Source organism: Mangifera indica, chromosome 13 (genome assembly GCF_011075055.1).
Source record: "Mangifera indica cultivar Alphonso chromosome 13, CATAS_Mindica_2.1, whole genome shotgun sequence".
NCBI lineage: Eukaryota > Viridiplantae > Streptophyta > Magnoliopsida > Sapindales > Anacardiaceae > Mangifera > Mangifera indica.
This window is the reverse complement of record NC_058149.1, coordinates 8,550,711-8,572,330: the sequence shown is the minus strand read 5'-3', so window position 1 is coordinate 8,572,330 and position 21,620 is coordinate 8,550,711. Positions and strand designations below refer to the sequence as shown.

At 33.6% G+C, this 21,620-nt stretch overlaps 1 protein-coding gene across 1 annotated transcript; it reads right to left on the bottom strand.

Annotated features, from left to right (window-relative positions):
• Positions 1–9,826: 9,826 nt before the first annotated feature.
• LOC123194371 (probable sucrose-phosphate synthase 1) lies at positions 9,827–17,149 on the bottom strand. The gene is made up of 12 exons (XM_044607558.1): positions 16,640–17,149; positions 16,300–16,541; positions 15,990–16,053; positions 15,137–15,835; positions 14,063–14,179; positions 13,812–13,943; positions 13,517–13,693; positions 12,916–12,969; positions 12,765–12,827; positions 11,724–12,665; positions 11,440–11,567; positions 9,827–10,504 (listed from the first exon to the last, which is right to left on the bottom strand). Exons 1-12 carry the CDS (start codon positions 16,910–16,912, stop codon positions 10,225–10,227), a joined length of 3,171 nt encoding a protein of 1,056 aa, XP_044463493.1. The 5' UTR covers positions 16,913–17,149; the 3' UTR covers positions 9,827–10,224.
• Between the last annotated feature and the right edge of the window lie 4,471 nt (positions 17,150–21,620).

Genomic DNA, 21,620 nt, shown 5'->3' with positions numbered 1-21,620 from the left:
TATGTCTTTATAATGGTAGAACTATGACAAGGGAATCAAAAATCTAATCGTGGAAACCCTATATACACATTAGACGGTCATTCTAGAAACGTTTGTAATATCGACATTGCTTTGACTAGAGGTACAAGTAATGGTGATAGAAATATCATAATATAGAGCAAGCCTATCAAAATTTTGTGACAATTCTCACATGTGAAAGTTGTTTATCAATAACTTAGTGTAACACATAGATGCACGTTTTAGATATATTTACCAAAAAGACCCAACCTAAGAATTTTCATATGGATAATTGTTCCAGTGTTTATGATACACATCCGCTAACTTACGAGCACATGTAATCTTTTGACTTGAAGTCATCAAACAATCTTATGCAATATTAATGTGGTTTGATGCTACCTAACATGTTATTGTAAAAAAGGTAACCATAAAAGTGGTGATTAACCATATCGAGATTTGAATTGAAGACTATCGTAGATCAATAAAAGAATCGTCATTCCTAGGCATAAGAGAAGATATCTTTAATGAGAACACCACTAGACATTGATAACCACTCAAATCTATGGCCACAATAGGACCGAGTCAAAGCTTGATTCAAATCATTTAATCATTGATGGATATTTCTTCATATCGAAGAGTCCTTGAGATAGACATTATAACTATATCTTAACCTCTAGAGATATCAGTTGATAGAAAGATCATATTGTACGAAAACATGAGGTTGACAAGGCTTAGAGTTGTTTGTTAACACTATATGATTTGTGTATAGATACCTGTCATAGTGAACTGGGAGTAGTGTTAATATAGCAAGGCAAGGTGATAACATATGTCTCGAGACAATTGAAAGACTTTAGGACCAGATACCTCACTCATGATTTAGAGTTAGTAGTTACAATGTTTACTCTTAATATTTGGAGGCACTACCTATATGGGGTAAGATGTATTATTTACACTGATCACAAGAGTCTTAGATATTTCTTCACCCATAAAAAGCTAAATATGAGACAGAGAAGATAACTTGAGTTAGTGAAGGATTATGACTATGATATCAAGTATCACTTAAGCAAAGCAAATTTAGTAGTAGATGTCTTAGCAAAAAAAGTGTTTTTATCACAACTGACTGTGCAAAAAGAGATTCAGATAGATCTAGACCAAAAGTAGATTGAGTTTGTGAATGAGGCTCTAGCCAAATTGAAGATCAAGTCCACATTAGCAAAGAAGATCAAAGTTGCTCAATTAGTTAATGATTGGAATAGGTAGAAAACTCAAAAAGTTCAAGATAGTTATGATAGTGTTGTCAAGTTAAGAGATAGGGTATGTGTTTCACCTGTAGATGAGTTGAGATAGAAATTTCTTTCAAAAGCTAACAATTCTTTACACTGTCCACCCGAGAATGTAAAGATTATGAAGATTTAAGAAGGTGTTTTTGGTAGTCAGGTATAAAGAAGGATTTAAGTGAGTATGTTGCCAAGTGTCTCACTTGTCAGTAAGTTAAGGTCGAGCACCAGCTATTATTAAGATTACTTTAGCCTCTAAGCGTGCCTATGCTAGAATTGTTTTTTTGTTTTCTAGGTTTCACATATGATCATGTGGTATTGGATACACTCTCATGTGTAACACCTTTATGTACATCTCGAGGGTAAAATAGTCTTTATGCATGAGTTTGAATTTTGTGTGAAGCATTAAATATGATTTGAAAGTCAAAGTATAAACTTTTAATCACATGTGATCTTGTATAGAGAGGTCATACCTATGTGTCGTGTCATGTTAGTCAAATAAGATAGATTCCACGTAAAATTAAAATTTTACTATATACAATTATGTATCAAATGATACACATTGGTGTGTACAATTGTGTGTTTTAGTTTTTTATAAAAGGCAAGTCACTGCATTTTAGGAATTATTAGTTGTAATCCCTAAATGCACAAAATTTCCCAAAAGTGAAAGAAAGCAAAGGTTTAAATATCAGGCTTTTATGTAGTGATTTCGATGGTTTGATTTTGGCGATATGGTGATAAGGAAAGAAGAGAGAAAGAGCCTCCCATGTGCCTTGTTTGCAACAATAACTCTAAGAGGTAAGTAGGCTTTACAAATCCCTTTGATTAAGCATAATTGAATATGGTTTGAAAAAGTCTTCCTTTACTGATAAGCTTGTTCATATGTTTATAATGATGCGATTATGAGATGAAAGGGATAAGTCCTATGCACTATGAAAATATATGTGTTGATATGATTGCTTTGATATTTTGTTGTGATGTAGAATTGTTATTGTTCATAACTGAGCTATTGAGACAATGCAAGATTTTGCAAAGTTCCGGTGATCAGAGGTTTTGATATGAATCTCATGTCACCATAAGTGTCTATCATGATTTAGCCCTAGTTTGTATGTTTTGGGACATTATGTTACAATATTGTTGATTAGATTATTGTATAGAGCATCATCATAACTCGACAATCAATGGATGAATGGTGATAAAGTGTATCCTATGAGTAGTAAATGTGTATGGTCAAACTTATGTGCAAATTAGGTATGTTTGGTTATTTTTTGGGTTCGTCACACAACCATGTGGTATGGGACACACCTGTGTATGCAAGCTCTAAAATTCAAGCTTAGCTTTTCAATGTTTCGATGACCATCAAATGTTGTTGATCAAAGGGCAGTCAACTAAGACATATGGACTTCCCATGTATAGCATTAGCATGACTATTTGTAGGATAAAATGACCAGAATACCTTTGAAAAGTAGTGCATTTGAGAAGAGAATAGAAAAGGAAAGTAGAATAAATATCTGAACTGCATTATACTTGTGTAAGTAAGAGCACACGTTCATGTGTATAGAAAAATTAACACATAGGGAAAGGCCATAATGAAGGAATGGTTATGTATGGGTAAAGTGAGACATACCCTGGTGTGTCAAGAGACACACACCCGTGTGTTTAAGGTAGAATTAAAGAAAGAGAAAGAAAACTAATCTAGAGATTTAAAGGTCATCCTAAATGACAGTATAAACATCTCGAGTATGCAGCAGTACCCTATGTGCCTAAGTTATGTTATAATATGGTACGAGATATAGTTTTTAAGTGGAAGTGAGAACAAGCTAAGTTAAATAAAGGCTTGAGATGCATGCATGCTAAACATCATGTGATCATTACAAGCAAACACCATAAGTACACATTTTGTATATTATCAGCAATAGGGCATGTTTGCATTAAGACATCAAACCAATAGTAAAATATTTACTCACAATAAAGCCTAGCTGAGATAAAGTTTGAATAGTAAAACAGACAGATAATTTACATGACTAAGGCATCAAATCTCTGTATTTGATCCAAATCAATCGACATAGTATAAAATTTTAGTTACAACTTTTAGATTCAGAAGCTTCTATTAAGTTCAGTATATTCATACTAGAGACAAATCCGAGGAATGGTTCCTTAGTGACTGAGTGGAACACAATTCGACCCAAGAGCTATAACACATAGCCTAGATATTTTCTAAAGTACAGTATGACCACAGAGTTGATATGTAGAACCTATCATCATCCACAAATGAGTTTAATGCCAACTTCAAATAACATAGATAGTAAGAGTCGAGGCCAAAGACATTTTGGGAATTTAAGTAAAAGTCATCAGTAGAATCTCCTACTTACTGAGTGTTTTATCACTTACTTTCTTACTTTTATGTGTGTAGTTACAGGTGTCGTAATAGTTGTAGGATAAATGGTAATCAACGAGCGTAGAGTTACAAGAGCATTTCAGTTTTATCAGTTTTATTTCATTATGATTTTTTATAATTGTATTTAATTATACATATTATGGTTTTCAATTTATGTTTATGAGATTAGACATCTTTTAAATGCTTTCGCTTTAATTTGATAAAGGTATTTCAGTAATTTTACAAGGTTTAATAAATATATTTTATTTTGTTATTTCATGAATTTATTACATATTTTAAATTAAATGTATGCTCAAAATGGTCAATTTAGTTACCTTTTTTCCTCTAGAGGGTAGTACTTCTAGAGAGGGTGTTATATCATGTACACGAAGCTCAGATTTCAAACTGAGTTCTCTAATAACTCGACGACTATTAGATATCGTTGATGAATGGTGAACCAAGGCACAAAGTTTGCTTGTCTATGTTATATGTACAACTATATATGGGGTGAAATGACTAAAATACCTCCAAGAAGTGAACTAGTCAAATTAAAATTAAGCTTGAAAAGTTTAAGTTTGGAAATGGGCACATACTCATCCCTAGAGGGACACATGCTCGTGTATGCTTGAAGATGAACATAGGGAGATTTCATGGTGAACAAGGGTTGTGTATGACATGAAGAAAAATGGTGCTCATGTTCTAGAAGTAACAATGGCACAAAATGGCACACCCTTAAGGGGATAGTCGTGTCTCATGCATTAGGAAAAGTACACACTCATGTATCCCAATATTAGACGTCTATATGTATTAAAGAAAAAAGAAAAAAAACTAGGCTAAAAGTTTAAAAGGTCATCCCAAGAGACATAGAGATGTTTCAAGCACATAGTAGTATCTTACATGTCTAAAAGATAAGATAATGTAAAGGCATGAGTTCATAATTAGAGTGAAATTTGAGGCGAGCTTGTGGTGATCTGAGGCTTGAGATACATGTATGCTAGACATCATAGGGTCATTACGAATGGGCATGGTTAGTACTTGTCCCCTATACCATGCATAATAAAGCATATCCACAACAAGACACCATACCCATAGAAGGGTACTAACTTAGAATAGAGCCTAGTTATGATGATGTTCAATAGTCCAATAATGATCTAAGTGAGTGGACTACATAGCGAATGCCCATATGGCCAAAGTATAACACGCACAGGTATGTCTCAAGGTCATTATAATCATTTTTATGTTACAGTTGATGTATGGTTGAGTTGTCATGAAGTAAATGATGAGTTGTGAAATTTAAGTAAGGGTGATCATGCATAGGATAGTCATGCTCATGTGTTCGTTGTCACATCAATCAGAGTGCTTAGGTTTTACATTAGATTGATTTTAAATGACACACAGCTATGTGTCAGAAGGCACATGTTCATGTGTGGTGTTACACATCGATAGTTTTAAAAATGCACGTTAGTTTAGTTTTAGGGATTTTTATCCTTATCCTAACATGTGCAAATCAGAGAGAGATAGTTGGTAATGATAATTGTATAGATCCAAGTGAGCTTCTCCAACAACGACTAGACTTCTAATGAGAAGAGGTAACAAGCAATTATGAAGAAAAGTGTGAAGGCAACCTCAAATCCTCAAACAATTGAAAAAAAAAGGTAAGTAGGAACTTTTTTGTGCCTCCTATGATAATTTTTGTTAATGGTGGACAAAGGCTTTTGCTTTGCCAATTTTATGATGTTTACACATGTTTATATTTGTTGGATCATAAGTATAATGCCTTAAGGAAAAACATGAAGATTGTTGCTTATTGTAGGTCAAACTAATGTTTAAATGAGTTGGTAATCTATCATATGAAGTGTTAATGTTCTAGAATATTGGTGTTATAAATTGTTGATGATTGGATTGAGTATTCGGATATTAAATTATGTATATGTTAGGGTTGTGATAAATACATGGGAAGTTGATTGATAAATCCTAGATTGCAACATTGATTATTATAAATAATGACATGATTCACAATTATAGGTGAATTTACAAGTTGTATGGTTGATCTAGATAGCATATTAGAACTATAAATCTTGCGTTTATGATTATGATGAATAGAAAGTGCATAACGATGATTAAGGTATAAGAATAAGCCTCTAATTTCATTTTTAGGAATCATAAACAGTTATGTGGTATGGAACACATGCCCGTGTATACATAGCCCAAATTTTAGATTGAGTTTTTTGGCATTTCAACAACTATTGGACGTCATCTACCAATGACAAGTTAACTTGGGCACAGAGTTCACTCATGTATGATGAGAGAATGATGATGTATGGGGTAAAAAAATGAAAATACCCATAAGAAGTGCACAAGTTGATGTGAAGTTAAGTTTAGAAAAGTGTAAGTCTGGAAGTGGACATATGCCCATCCCTAGAAAGGGAACATACCCGTGTGTGTGCAAATAATATATATATAGAGTTTCCATGTTGAATGAGGGTTATGCACAACATGAAAAAGAAAGGTGTCTATGTTCTAAAAGTAATACGTCTATCCCAATAGCAAAGAAGTGGCATGCCCTTAAAGGAATAAATGTGTCGCATGCATAAGAGAAAGTACACGCCCAGAGTAAAGAAAGAAAAAAAAAGAACTAGGCTAAAAGTATATAGGTCATCATAAGAAATAATATAGATGTTATGGGTATGCAATAGTATCCAATGTGTTCAAGAGAGAAGATTATGTTAGGGCACAAGTTATGAATAAGGTGAAAGGGAATACGAGTCTGAGGTGATCTAAGGCTTTAGATGCATATATGTTAAATGTCATAGGGTCGTTAAAGGGGGCATCATGAATACATATTCCCTACACTGCCTATAGTAAAACACGTTTACAATAAAACACTATACCCTTCGATTATGTTTATGTTTCCACAGTTTAATATTGGTGTAGGTGAGTGGACTACACAACAAATGCTTACATGATCAAAGCGTCAAATCTTTGTATTCGATCAAGTCTTATTAGCCTAATATACAGCTATGGGACATAGCTTCTAAATGTAATGCTTTCACCGAATGATGATATGGTTACACTAGTTAAGGATCTGAGGAACAGTAGCCTAGACATTTCCAAATTCAATATAAGTTATAGATATAAGATGTAGAACCCATAATCATTTTAATGGGAATTTAGGGATGGATTACGAATGACAGAGTATGATAGGTCAAGCTAAGGGCATTTTGATCGCAGTAGAGTCTCCTACTTATTGAGTGTTTTATCACTTTTTTTTCTACTTTTATATGTGTAAATATAGACGATCATAGTGGTTGCAGGAAAAATGGTGGTCAATAGGCATAGCGCAGTTGAAGGCATTTATGTTAGTGTGTTTATTATTCAGTTTATGTAGTTGGATTTATTCTGATGTATTCAGCTACACATTATGGTTTATGTTATGTTTTGAACATCCTTAAATATGTCTCCACAACATGTTATGTAAGGGTATTTCAGAAATTTTAAATGTTGAATGATGTTTTTAATTAGGGAGAAGGACTATTTCCTACCCATTTTTTAGCCCTATCTCAAACTAATACCCACGTCTGATGAAAAACTTAAACACCCACCCAAAGTTTAATCTGTTTGGATCCACCCATATATTTTCTGTTAGGGTTAAGGGGCAAATTCGTCATTTTATCAATAATATTAAATAATTAAAATTTCATCTCATTTTCCCCCTTTAATTTGAAAAACCAACATTTGTCCCTTGAATTAAGTTTTAAAAAATTTACTTTTTCTCTCTAAAATATAGCCATTTTTTCTGACAACGGCGGAGAAGTTTTCATTCAGAAGACGACCACCTCTAGACAATGATGACAAGAAGGACGACCATTGTCCAGATCTGGATGATGCTTCATCGTTCAGATCTTTGGACAACGAAGCGTCTCTGAACGACGAAGCGTCGTCTAGTCTGGATGGCATTTCGTCGTCTATTCTGGACAATAAGCGTCATCCATTATTTGGACGACGAATAGATGATGCTTCATCGTCCAGTGAAGCTCAACGAGTATCGTCCAAATCTAAATGACACTCATCACTCTCCCTCCAGCCATGTCGTCGTCGTCGGTGGTCGGAGAGAAAATGAAAAAAAATTAGGGATTTAGGGGGGTGAAAGTTACTTTTCAAAGTTCAAGGATGTGGGTAAAAGTTAATTTTTAAAATCAAAGAGGAAAAATACGATAAAATTATATAACTGGAATATAAATAGTAAAATAACGGTTTTACCCCTCTATTTAACGGAGAACTTAACGGCGATTTAGAGATGGGTAGATGTTTGGGTTTTTCATCAAACGTGAGTATATTTTTGAGTTAGGGCTAAAAAATGGGTGGGAAATAGTCCCTTTCCCTTTTAATTAATTGTCATAAGAATGCATGCTCAATCTTGGAAGGTAGCACTTCTAAAAAAGGTTGTTACACAAGGTGTCAAATCTTTGTATTCGATCTAATCCAATTAGTCTAGTATACAACTATATGACATAACTTCCAAATGATAGAGCTATCACCTAGAGATGATATGGTCACACGAGTTAGGAATCAAGAGAGTGATTCTTCAGTGATCAAACGAGATATAGTTTGATCTGAGAGTTATGATTTGTTGCCTAGATAATTCAATAACAATTACAAATATGACATATAGAACTCATAATCATCCAAATGGGAGTCTAGGAATGGATTCCGGATGATAGAGTATGATGGATTGAGCTAAGGGCATTTTAGAGAATATGTAAAAGTTAGTAGTATAGTCTTCTAATTACTTAATGTTTTATTACTCATTCCTCTACTTTCATATGTGCAAGTACAGGCGATCATGATGGCTACGAGGCCAGCGGCGATCACCAATCATAAAGCAATTGAGGCCATTTCTGGCATTTTCAATTTACGTATCACAATTTTATATTGATGTATTTTGCTACACTATATATGTTATGGATAATGTTTTTATCATTTAGACATCCTTTGACATGTTTCCACTTGATGAAAATAACATGAGGGGTAAAACCTATAAGGTGTAACATGAGGGCAATACTTATAGAGGAAAGTATTACATCGGCATATCAACCAAAAGGGGTAAAACCTATAAGGTGTAAATAGGTTTTAAAAAACGATTTAAAGTTTCACTTTCGGTTTTTGTTTTATTTGCTACTTTACTTGGATTTCTTAGACGAAAGTATCTTTGTAATTATGTATGACAATTAGAAGTCCGATTTCATTATTACTTGTTTCAATGAGGTCTCTTGTATAATATTTATACTAAACTCATTTATTTTCATTTAAGTTTATAAAAATGAATTTGTCTTAATCATTTGACCATATTTTTCAGTTAGAATATATTAAATTTCTTCATTATAAAAGCATTCTAAAGAAAAAAATTGAAAAAGTGAAAATTGTTAAACAAACAAAAACTAATTTTTTAGACATAATTAAAATTTGATTCAAATTTAAAAGAATTTGAGATTGAAATTGAATGGAGAAAATGTAAAAAAAGATTATGTTTTGGATTTGGTTTAGAGAGTGGGGAGAAAGGGTTTATATACAAAAATAAAAATAAAAAAATCCTTTTTTTTAAGGCTAAACACATTTGGTCTAGCCAATGGCCTCCATGGGTGCAAAACGGTAATAATTTTTTTTAATTTTTTTATTTTTTTAACAACCGATTAGAGTAGTGAGTTGTATCGAAATAGCCTACAAGCCTGATGTCTAAGCCCATGGGCCATACGCCCATGTGTTGGGCTTAGAAAAGGGAACTCGGGCTGGACTTAAAAAAGTAGGCTTGGGGTTAGCTTAAAAAAAAGTGGTCCAGGTTGGCTAAAAAAGAGGGGATTAACCCCCCAACCATGTCTAGTTTGTGATCAATCGATTAGTCAAGATCATCCAACAAATCAAAATCATCGGATTTGACCCCTAGTCTCTTGGCTTCAGAGTCATTATCATTATTTAACCTTTGTTCCACTCAGTTATTTAAGAATTGGTAGAGGGACGGATTTGAGTATTCGTAGAAAGGTATTATATATATTCTAACCTGGCCGATTCGCATCAGTAACAAAAAGGGTGCAAAAATCAGTTTGGCTATCACCTAGAAATTCAATTAAAAACATACAATGAGACCACCATAAATTGTTGTCAACTAAAATGCACAAGATTTGAAGGAGAATTAGGCATTATTTCCACCCAAATTTGATATATTTGCCTAAGATACTTCGTAGAAAACATTCTCTGTCAAAAAGGCTTGCCTCCAGCACAAAAACCTGTTGACACTTTGATACATTACAACATACAAACACTAGCCTTGCTTACAACATAGAAGCTGGCTTTAATTCAGAAGCTCAGCTAGTAGCAGCAGCAAGACTTAATATTCTTGGGATTTTACTGAATATACAAAATGCGCAAAACAGAAAATGTAATAGATTTTAGGTCTCAAGACAACTGCCATAAGGACTGCCTGACAGAATGCTAGTCTGTGCGACCAACAACAGCAACAACAAAAGGCCCAGTTATAAACAAGACAAGCTTTCAACTAAATTTCAAATTTGAAATTTTCTAGCACTTGAGAACTTCCAGTTTCTCCAAACAACTACGGAGTTCAGAACTAGCCCAATCTTCAGCAGTCTGAATAATATTGGGGCTGTCAAATGGAATGACGTCTGTCAGAGGGTAACTCCGGTTGGCATGGACTTGATTACTCGTGCTGCTACAAGCTCCCTTCAATACTACAGTTTTGTGCAGACCACTAAGAAGTCCTTCATAATCTGTGTCCCCAGATTCTCCGACAAAAACCACCATCTTTGACAACTCCACACCCCACCGAACATATAGATACCTGACATATGCTTTAGGTCATTAAGCTCCACAAAAATATTAATGAATAATAAAATTATGTGTATTTATAATAAACACTAATTGAAGTATCAAAAATGATATATCATCATGTGATTAAATGATTTTAAATAAAAGATAAAATAATACTTAATCACATGATAACACATTATCATAAGAACCCATGTTGAATCACTATAACTGCACATAGGATCACTCATGAATGAATCTAAGTACAATTAGCTCAATAACATATGCCAATAAAATAAGGTAGATTAATCAAATCCTATTGCTTACTAATATCCTCCAACATTTCTCTTAACCCTCATTCCCTGTGCCCCGATGATCCCAGTTCTGGTGAAATTAAAATCAAAATTCATCTGAAGAACTCCAATGATTAGTATCCTCAACCTAAATGTACTACAATGTAGCCACTACAATTGATACATTACCACAGTGCTAACAAGAAAGAACAGGAGCAAGTTACCCAGAGCTCTTGTACTATTGCAAGTGTAAATTTCAGACTACATTGGCCATAAGTCACCATGAGGATCCTTAGGACCATATTGATTGTTGCACAACTAAGGCAAATAGGTCATAGCAATCAATTTGATCAATCAGTTTATCAGTTAAAAGCTTAATCACTTTTTATCTGGTATATACATATCAATTGAAATAGTTTTAAAAGTTATTGATATCATTTATATGGCTTGAAACTATTTACACATTGTTTAAAACAAAAAATTGCACAGTTAATTCTACCATATGATACAAACAATATCATGCAAGCAATGCTCAATGCATAACATACTAGTTGTGCATCAAGGAATAATAAAACTGTAATTTAATTCAACTGTACTTCAAATAGTGAATGACTGACTACACCCTTCTCAAGTCATAAGCTTGAATATACATGGCAATATACTATTAGATCTTTACCTGAGAGCTTGGGAACGTGATGCCAAAACTGGTATAACATTTATCCTAGCCCCATTCTGACAAAAAATAACATGACAACGAAGAGCTTGAATTCTCAGAAGCTTCCTTAATTCCTTCATGGGGGTAACCTAAATAGAGATACGGAACACAAAAATAAATGATTTTCCAAGATGCAAAGCCAACTGCATTAGATCTTAATCCACACAACTGACCCGCAATTTAGGAAAAAAGCAGTGGTTCAACAGTGAACAATAATATCAAAAGAATAAGAGAACAAAACATACCACTCCAGGCTTTTGAACGCTAAAAGCATAGCAGTAGTTGGTTGAAAGTTGTTCAGCTGCTGTGACAACTTTGTCCTCATTCTCAGCCTTCTTATCATTAACTGAAGTCACCCAACGAATTAGAGTCTTCCTCAGTCCCTCCCCACCCCAACGGTATTCAATATGTGAGTGGTAATAAAAGTCAACCACAAAAGGACCATCCTCAGAATTAAGAGTTGAATAGTAAAGATCACTCCCACTATTACAAATAAAAGCATCAAAATCATTAGGCCTGAAGCCCCCTGATACAAGAAAAGAGTGTATCTCAGATATGGTCATAGATGTTGACAATATAAAACCAATAGAGCCTTCAGTCCTTTCCTTTTCCACAGCCTCAAATATCTTTCTGGTGGCTTCAACAATACCTGTAGTGGTATCATAATCTAGGGAAATGACAAAGATATGCTTCCGCCTCCTTAATGCTGGAAACTTACCAGAACCAGTAGTTGGGTCCACTTTTTCTGTGGACCCAGTCTTTCGTGTGTCCCTTACAATACCCTTTGACCATGCTAAAACAGCATTCTCTAATTTAGTCTTCCTATCAGCAGGTCCTTCAGATTCCAAGGAATTATCATTTCCACTAGCCCCACCCTTTTCTCCATCCAATGATAACTTCAAGTTCAAAGATATATCCTGTATATCCCTCAAGGAATCACTTGGTGACTCTTCCTCTGATGTTTCACCATCATCATTATTTCTTTGCCACTGTGGATACCTTGGTTTGCAACTGGCTATCCTAGACAGATAAGTTTTACAATGCTCAGGCCAAGAGAAAAGGTGAATGTTCTTCAACCCATTCTGTCGACACTTTGCCCAAAGCTGCTTATCAGCAACGAGCTTTAAAAGAGCATCAGCAATAGATTGCTGATCATGGGGATCGATAAGAAGACCATTGTCAAGTACCTGTAATTTATTTCCACTAAAATTTAGAAAACTTAATGAACTTCTATTCAGGCAATATAAACATAAAATCACGTAAGCAATATATACTATCAAGTATACCCGATGTATATCAACAGGACCTCCGTTCTTTGTGGCAACAATTGGCAAACCATGAGCTGCTGCCTGTTCAACAAAAGAACCAGTCACTTTGGATTTTGACATGAAAGTGCCTAGTTGGAAGAAATATCTTTACATGTATTAGAAACAGCACCTCTATCAAAGTAAGCCCAAATGGCTCAATGAAAGCTGGATTAATGAAAACACCCTGCACAAAAGTTGGATAAATTATAAATACAAAATATATAACATGTATGAAGTGCCTAACCTCTTTTGATAAGTGGATATTTAAGATATGAGAACATTAATCAAGCACATACATGAAACCTAATCTTGATAGGTATATGTTGATAATGAACTCAATTTTCATAATAATGAAATTAGCAAATCAGCTTAATTGAATGCCTCTAGTATACACAATCAATCAAAACCCCATAAACCCAACTTTTGACTTGAAAGCTAATATCCAACCAAATCAAAGCACGATGCCAGGTAATGAGGGAAGAAAATAAACCAAAATTTTGTTAGGGAGCATGAAGTTGAGTGGTGAATAATGATAATTTATAATAATAGTAAATCAATTTCATAAATTAGTTATCATATGCACACAGAATAATAAGAAGTCATGTCTGGCACATAATATCCAAATATAGAAAGCCTATGACACTCTGAAACAGATGTCTAATGTACACCGCAAAAAAATTGGTAGTTAACTAGCACTGAGTTTAATGATACAAAAAAGGTCCAGTAAGTACCTTTGCCTTTGCTGCAAGACGATATATGTCAGGAACATCAGACTGTTTGTGATGCTTAGGATATGCCACTTGTCCATAGAGATCATATTTGTCAATGAGCTTAAGTACGGAGAGAAGAACGGAAGCATTCGTGCTTGACATTTCATCAATTCCTTCTCGGTTACCCATAATTAGAGTCTGAAGGGCTCCAAGAAAAATATCAAGATTAAAACATATAATGACCTCAACAGAAAGCAAATTAGGCTGAACAGAAAGATATCATCAACAATCAAGTGTCATTGGATTTAAAACATACAAGGTTAGCAAGCTCTCTCAGTGGACGGCATTCTCCAAATGCTTTAACCAAAGTCATGATATTCTTTTTTGGATCAGGCCTAGCAAGTGCAAGTATCATAGGCTTCCTAGGGTTGGTAAAGAAGCGCATTATCTGCAAGACACCAACATACCATAATGATTCATGGCTTCCAGCACATTATCCAAGTTTCATTTAGTATACAGGTCATCTATCAAGGACACATCAAACAAGTGCCTAAGAATTGTTAATACCTCCGACCAGATAGGTGGATCTGGAGAAGTTGGATGGTCTTCATTTCCTTCTGTCTCACCATCCATATCACCATCTTGTGGAACAATATGATGGAATTCCATTCCAGGAGGAATTATCTGCAAAATTACAGTACATTAATTATACAACATGGAAATTGTAATGTGTTTAGCCACAATATTACAAATTTACCAGAAGACAATCCCATAAGGAAGTAAATGTTTACAAATAAACCAGACTGGTCTTAAAAAAAAAAAAAAAAAAAGAAGCCTATCCCGGCTCACTTCATGCTTAGCATTTAATCCATTTAGCTGAGCCTATGATACATCTGAAAATGAAATTACCCAAAAAAACTATACTCTTTCCCAGCCCATCATTGGTTCTGATGAGGCCAGCACCCTTTGATACCCTGCTATGAACTTCACCTTCTTTTGTGATCAGCATTTCAAATAGATTAACTTACTACACACATTATACATACATATACATGTGTGTGTGTGTGTGTGAGTGTGTGTCAAGTAGATTTAACTTACCCCTTCATGGTTTTTGTGCTTTTTGTGAGCATCATGTCAACATCATACTAAAATTCTTATTATATTTTACTAATATGCATCTAAATTTCTTATAAAAGAAAATGATAATTAAAAAAACATACAATAACCATGATTCTATGCTGTTAAGTAGTAGATGAAAACATAGAATGAAACAAGAAAACTTGGAGGTAAGTCTAAGTCTTTGGACAGAATTGCATAGCAACCTCAAAGTGTTACGATAGTTATGCAAATAAAGTTGCCTTCTCTTATGAGTATTCCTGTAAGTATAGTCACCGGCAGACATATATATCATGTTCTCAGATGTCCAACTTTTAAGAGAACAAGTGTCTAATAAATATATATAATGAGAGTATGATGAAACCAATCCAGGTCCAACAAAACTCATCACCACCATACTAAGCTCCCCACTCTACCTAGATAAAGATAAAGAACCCAAGCTCTAGAGAAGGAAAGTGCACTTGGCTTCAAAACAATTATTGTCACACCAAGAGCAATAAAATTAAATTATGTCTAGGCACTTACAACCATGCGAGGCATGATCCTTCCATAACAGCTCACATTACGCCTAATCCTCGCTCGTAGTTTACGTTCCAAGATAGGATCAAAACCATCATATAAACGCCACTGCTGCTCAATTTCCTGTCGAGTGCTTGTTATAACTATCTCCGATGCATCAAGAGCTAATTCCTCAGCTTCTATTCGACGCATTATTTTGTATGTTGTGTTTATTTCATCCCTTGACAGCCGGCCTTGCTTTAAAAGCTGCTCTAATTTATCTCGTCCAAGTGAGTGGCCAGTAAAAAGCATAGGTACATTTAGAGCACCAGACAGAAGAGCCGCAGAGTCACCCGCATCTGCATAATGCCCATGGATGGCGACAGGCCAGATTGGTCTCCCACCACCAACTTGCTCTCCAAGAACATTGGACATCTGGATTATGTGGTTGAGAGCACCATCAACAAACTCTGGAATGTAAGGCCACAAAAGTTCTTTGGGAATGTATTTATCTTTTGGACCAAATGGAATTCTAATAATATAAGCACCACTACTCTCCCCCATCTCATCCATGAAATCTTCTGAATTTACAGGAGTAAGCATTTCCGTGGGTTCACCGTAACTCCAATCTACATCTGGTGCTGACACCTGTCTAGTCAGCAAATCTACTCGATATACTCCGGGCATTGACCCCAAAGCTCTTGCAAGCTCCACAACATACTTAACCTGGAAGACAGAAATAATGTATCAATAACTGCAAAGATGTTTCAAAAAACCATAATTGTTTAAGAAACCACAAATGCCCATCACATAATTTTTACTTTCTTTGCATCTATAATGTACCAACATCAGGAAATAAGTTTTTGCAAGCAGATATTACCTGACCACCAGTATCAGAATCACGACCAAGCTCCATATTTTCTCCTCGAATGAGACCGTGAAGGCTGCACAGATACCTTTAGTTAATAAAGCCATCATGCATAGCAGAACATGCTAAATTCCGAATATCTTACCACATAAAAGAAACTAAACATGTTTTATCATCCATTAATTTTGTTTCTCAGTCAATCCATTAATATCGAAACAGCAGTTACAACACTTGCATAAATTATTGAGGGTAAAATAATAATAATAATAACCGAAATATCTCCTGACACGATCGAAACTAGAGCACCAAGTTGAGTTCATGCCTTATCAATACAATGTAGAGTTTTTTCCCCTTCTGTTGATTAACAAATGCCTCCATTGCATCAACGGAACTTATTCTAGGCAATCTCCCTCTGTTGCTATCACCATGAGATGATAAATCACCCACCACATCCCCTTTCTCTCCCTCTGATAAATCTTCAGACATATCAGCCGTTGCTTCTCTGCGGCCTCTTTCGCGCTCAAGCCGACGCTTCGCCATCCTCTGAGCTGCCTCCCCTTCAAGCTACATAACAACTCACAAACCATTCAAAAGCCAACCACATAGAATCCTAAAACTAGATCCTCAATAACATTTAAAACATCTAAAGACAGAAATCAAACCTGCTTTTTCTGACGAGCCAAGTTCCAAATCCTCCAACACATGTTCTCCAATCTCGTATTTCTCTCCTGAGGACTCCTGGTGGCTTGAGCACGAGCCCACGAGCGATGGAGATCAGTCTCATCGAAGCCAGTTATAACTTCTTCAACGAAGTATCGGGTAGGACTGAACCGGCCTCTCTCTCGTAAAAGCAGAGACGATTTAGCGTCGTCGAGGCCTGGACCCACATCGAGAATTGCTTCAAGGTAACTGTTAATCCAATCGTTTCCAGCCATTTAAAGGAAGTTAAGAAGTTGCTAAACTCTTCTGGAAGAAAGAAGAAGAAGAGAGAATGGCGTTTATTGTTCGTAACACGATAAGGACGGTGTGCTGTGAATTCAAAGTGGTGTCATAATAGAGAAAGAAAGAGACAAATACAGAGAGGAAATCGGGATTTTGGTGTCCCAAGAAAGAAATGTAAAACACCGTTAATCTGCTCTCGCTCTCGTCTCTGTGAGCATACGGAAGAAAATTAATTTCATTTTCATTAAAATGTAAATAATTTATAAATGAAATTTTACCCTATTTATGACTGCGATATCACAAAATTAATTCCGTCAATCGAACGACTCCGTTTAGGTTTTGGCAAGTATACAATTCCAAGTTTTAGTATATTAAAATATATTCACAAATTTTTTATTAGAATTAAAAAATAAAATTATTATTTTATCAATAATATTAAAATAATTAAAATTATATTTTTTTATTTAGAAAACTAATATTTTTCCCTTAGATTAAATTTTAAAAAATTCACTTTCTCCCGTAGAGTCTACAACGGAGGAACGAGATGGAGTCGGTTAGAGTAGACAACAAGTGTCATCCTCACTGGACGATGTTTGTCATCTAGCAACACGCCACACTGATTGGTAATAGCTAGAGAGAGGGGTGAAAAAAAACTTAAGGCTCTAAGAAAAAAATCACTTTTCAAAATTCATGCATAAAATGAAATATTAATTTTTAAAACCTGAAAGAGAAAATTAGATAAATTATATATTTTTTAATATTATTATTAAATAATAATTTTACCTTTATATTTTACGATAATTTAGGGATGAATAAATATTTAGATTTTTCATCTGTTGTAAATGTATTTTTTTAAATTGAGCTAAAACTTGAACAGAAATAGTTCTTTGCCTTTTTAAAATTTATATAAATAAATACTGTTTCAAAGTTTTCTATGTGCACAAAAACACAAAATTAAATACAAATAAGAATAAATCATTATATAATTAAATAATTTTAAATTAAAAGTAAAATAATATTTAATTATATTATGAGATATTTAAAATAAATTACTAATAATTTTATTATCGTCGCCAACATTAATTATAAGAGTGTAGGAGGGGTGGAGATGTCAATAGTACAGGAAGACTTTGATTAATTGAATAGACAAGACAGATGTCAATAGTATAGGAAGGGTGGAGAGTCCAGCGGGTTTATGATTGTCCAAGTTTTAAATTATTAACAAAAGGTCAAGGAATCAAGGAAATATTCCAGTAATATGCTTACTTAACCATGCACATTTATTACTTTTTGAATTTTCCCAATAATATCTCGGGTGTGTGTGTATATATATATATATAATAAAATAATTTTAATTTAAAGATAAATTGTTTTTTATTATATAATAATAAATTATTATTTATATATAAAATTATATAAATTATTTATATATATAATTTTATTATTATTATATTTATGAGGTTTCCTACTCCCCCAATTTTATGATTGATTTGATATGAATTCAGTTTTGATTTCATTTCATTATGGAAATTTTCTACTCCAATTTTATAATAGATTTTATATAAATATGGTGTTGATTTGATTTTATTATGGAATTTTTCAAACGTGCTCTCTCTTTATTTGCACCACTTTTGAATCTTGGTTCAAAAGTTTATTATGAATCTTTGAACCGAATTCAAAGATCTTAATTAAAATTACTATTATTGTCTTATTATGACTATTTTTAATTTAATAAATCAAATTTTGATTGAGTATTCATTTTTATATACTCTAATATAAAAACATTACTTGAATTCGCATTTATTTTTAGTATATAAATATATACACATTTATATATATCAGTATATGATTGAGATAAATATATACTTATTTGTTTATTTAAAATAGGGTCAAAGGAGTATTTCCCACCCAAGGTTTAGTCAAAAGACAGATCTTTACCTATTAACTTTCAAAAATGTAAATACTCACTTATCTATTAAAATTTACTGTTGATGACCAAAGAAGAAGGTCGATGGATCTTAACCACAAGGAAAAGCGTCTCCTCAAGGGTGGTCATTGCATGATTCATCTCCCGAACGACGTTGCGTGATTTGTCTCCCCATCATCTCTTTCATCACGTGATTAGTCTCCCCAGCGTCATCCTCACATGATTCATCTCCCCAGTATCTCTTTCGTCATGCATTTGGTCTTTCCAGTGTCGTCTATCATCGATCATCGTTAGGGTTGAAACCTAATTGTGGGTTTTAAAATTGTTCATTGTCGATAACGACATGTGGAGGGAGAGGGAGCACCGATAAGGGAGAGGGTATTGGGAGGAAGAGATTGACAGAGACTGCGATAGAGAAGCTCACCGAAAAATCTAGGAAAAAATTTCAAACCCTAAAAGAGAATGACAAATTTTCAAACCTTTGGGGGGAATTATTAGTTTTTAAACCTATGAAAGAAAAATATTTATTTTTTTATTTTTTAATTAACAATTTTACATTTAACCTTAATGGTAAATATTAACACATGGGCTTGGAGCTGCTCTTTTGCACAAAAACCTGTCCAGCTCAAACCTTGCCCCTCTGCACCCCATGTCTATCATGCGCAACCTCGCCCTCAATTCATCACCTAAAACCTCCTCACCTTAAGCCACGTTACCATAACTTCATTGTTGTCACTGTCATAGCTATAATTTAGGCATAAGACTGTCATTAATTTGATTCAAATTATAAAATCAGACTAAATCACATAAAAATTAAAATTTAATTTATTTTATATAATTATTTAATTTAGATTGATAAATTTTTGAAAAACAATATTTAGTTTGGGTTACAGTTTTAAAGATTTTCAAATTGAATCAAATTGTAAACTATATTTTTTTAAATGCATATATATAATTATATTTGACATGAATTTTCAATAAATGATTAGGTGTATAATTTGTTTTTTATATTTATTTTATTATTATTTTTACATGTGTGTTGTTTATATATTTCATATTTACTTTATATATTTATATTATACTCTAATGAATTATAATTTAATTAATTTTATTATATAATATATATTTAAAAGTGGGTTCAGACCGTAATTTAAATCGAACTAAACTATATTTTGTTAGTTTTGTTTGGTTTAAATATTTTTCAAATCGGTTTTTTAATTTCGTTTAAAAAAATCTTAAATGCATACTAAATCAAATCGTGCACACCTCTGGCAAGGGACCATCATCTTGACTCCTACCCTTCAGGGTCTCCTCCACTAGTGAGTCTATGCTTCGTATATCAATTAACTTCTCTAATATCCTTTGTCCTATGGAAGGTCACATGCATGCAAGACAATATCTCTAGCTTGTCACATCAACATACCGTATTGTTGCTTCTCTATCACCGTATGTGTCTGTGAGTGGCATTTTTGAGATCATGGTAAAGACTAAAGGGCATATTTGGCTCGACGGCGGAGGTGTTGTGTGTTTTAAAGAAGGGAGATGGTGGTGAGATTAGTAAGTCACGTGAAGAAAACTCTTCTTCTGGTGCAAGCAAGGTCCGGACTATAGTCATCCGTCTTCAATTTTTGTGGTTGATTTTGTCAAAAAGACAGTGGTTTTTTTCAAGGTTCATTGATAGTACACTTTTGGTGCTTGTAAGGTTGGGTCGTAGTCACCTATCTCTCAAATTGGTGACAAACTCACAGATCTATGATATCTAGCACTAAATTCTCTTCTGCTGGTGAATTTTCTGGACTTTACACTCCAAGATGAATTCAAGGCAAAGACAAGGAACATGGACAGTATTGATCAATACTGTGCCAAGCACCAAGGCAAATGGTATTCTTACAGTAACCCCAAAACAAAGTTAAGTTGCATGGATGCAAACTAGTATTGGAACATGGAACACCTCGATGTGTATGTTGTTTTCTATTGTAACACTTTTTATGTTGTTATTGTAAAGGCTATTTACATGTTAATATTTTAGAAGTTCCTTGAGATCAATGTGTCATTAATACCAAAGCTCTCTAGATGCATCCCAGTAATGGCTGTGTATTATTTAAATGTTGACATTTTACAAGTTCATTGAGATCGGTGTTTTATTGGTACCAAAGCTCTCTGGTGCATCCCATAAATGGATCTGTATTGATTATGTGAGATTGTGATGAATTGTTGTCAAAGAAGATGGAAGAAATAGTAGTGTTTTCCTCAGTGACACTGCCAAATGAGCTTGTAAAGATGAAGAGGGAACTTGGATGGTTGTTATCGGAGAAGGAGGAAACGATTCTATTTTTCTTTTTTCTTTTTTGTCAAAATTTGAGAAATGAAAAACGACGATTTTACTTTTTTATAATTGTATATTAAGTTCTGAATTATATCACAAGTTAGCGAAACTAGTAAAGTATTAAAATTTTCAAGAAAAATATTTAAGTTTAAGTATTTGCCATGCATGTGAAACTTTAAATGGAAAAGTATAATTTATGTATTTAAGGGGTAAAAGTTGTTTTTGGGGTAATTGGGTAGAAAAATATAGTATTATCAAAGTAATTTTAATTTTATTATAATTTATTTTTTATTTATTTTTAAAACAAAAATACTCTCATTTTTAATTAATATAACAACATAATGAAAATTTTATAATAATTATATCAATGATATTTAAGTAAAATAATATCATTTAAACTTATCAATTTTTATCAAATATAATAATAATTTATAATCAATAAATTTTT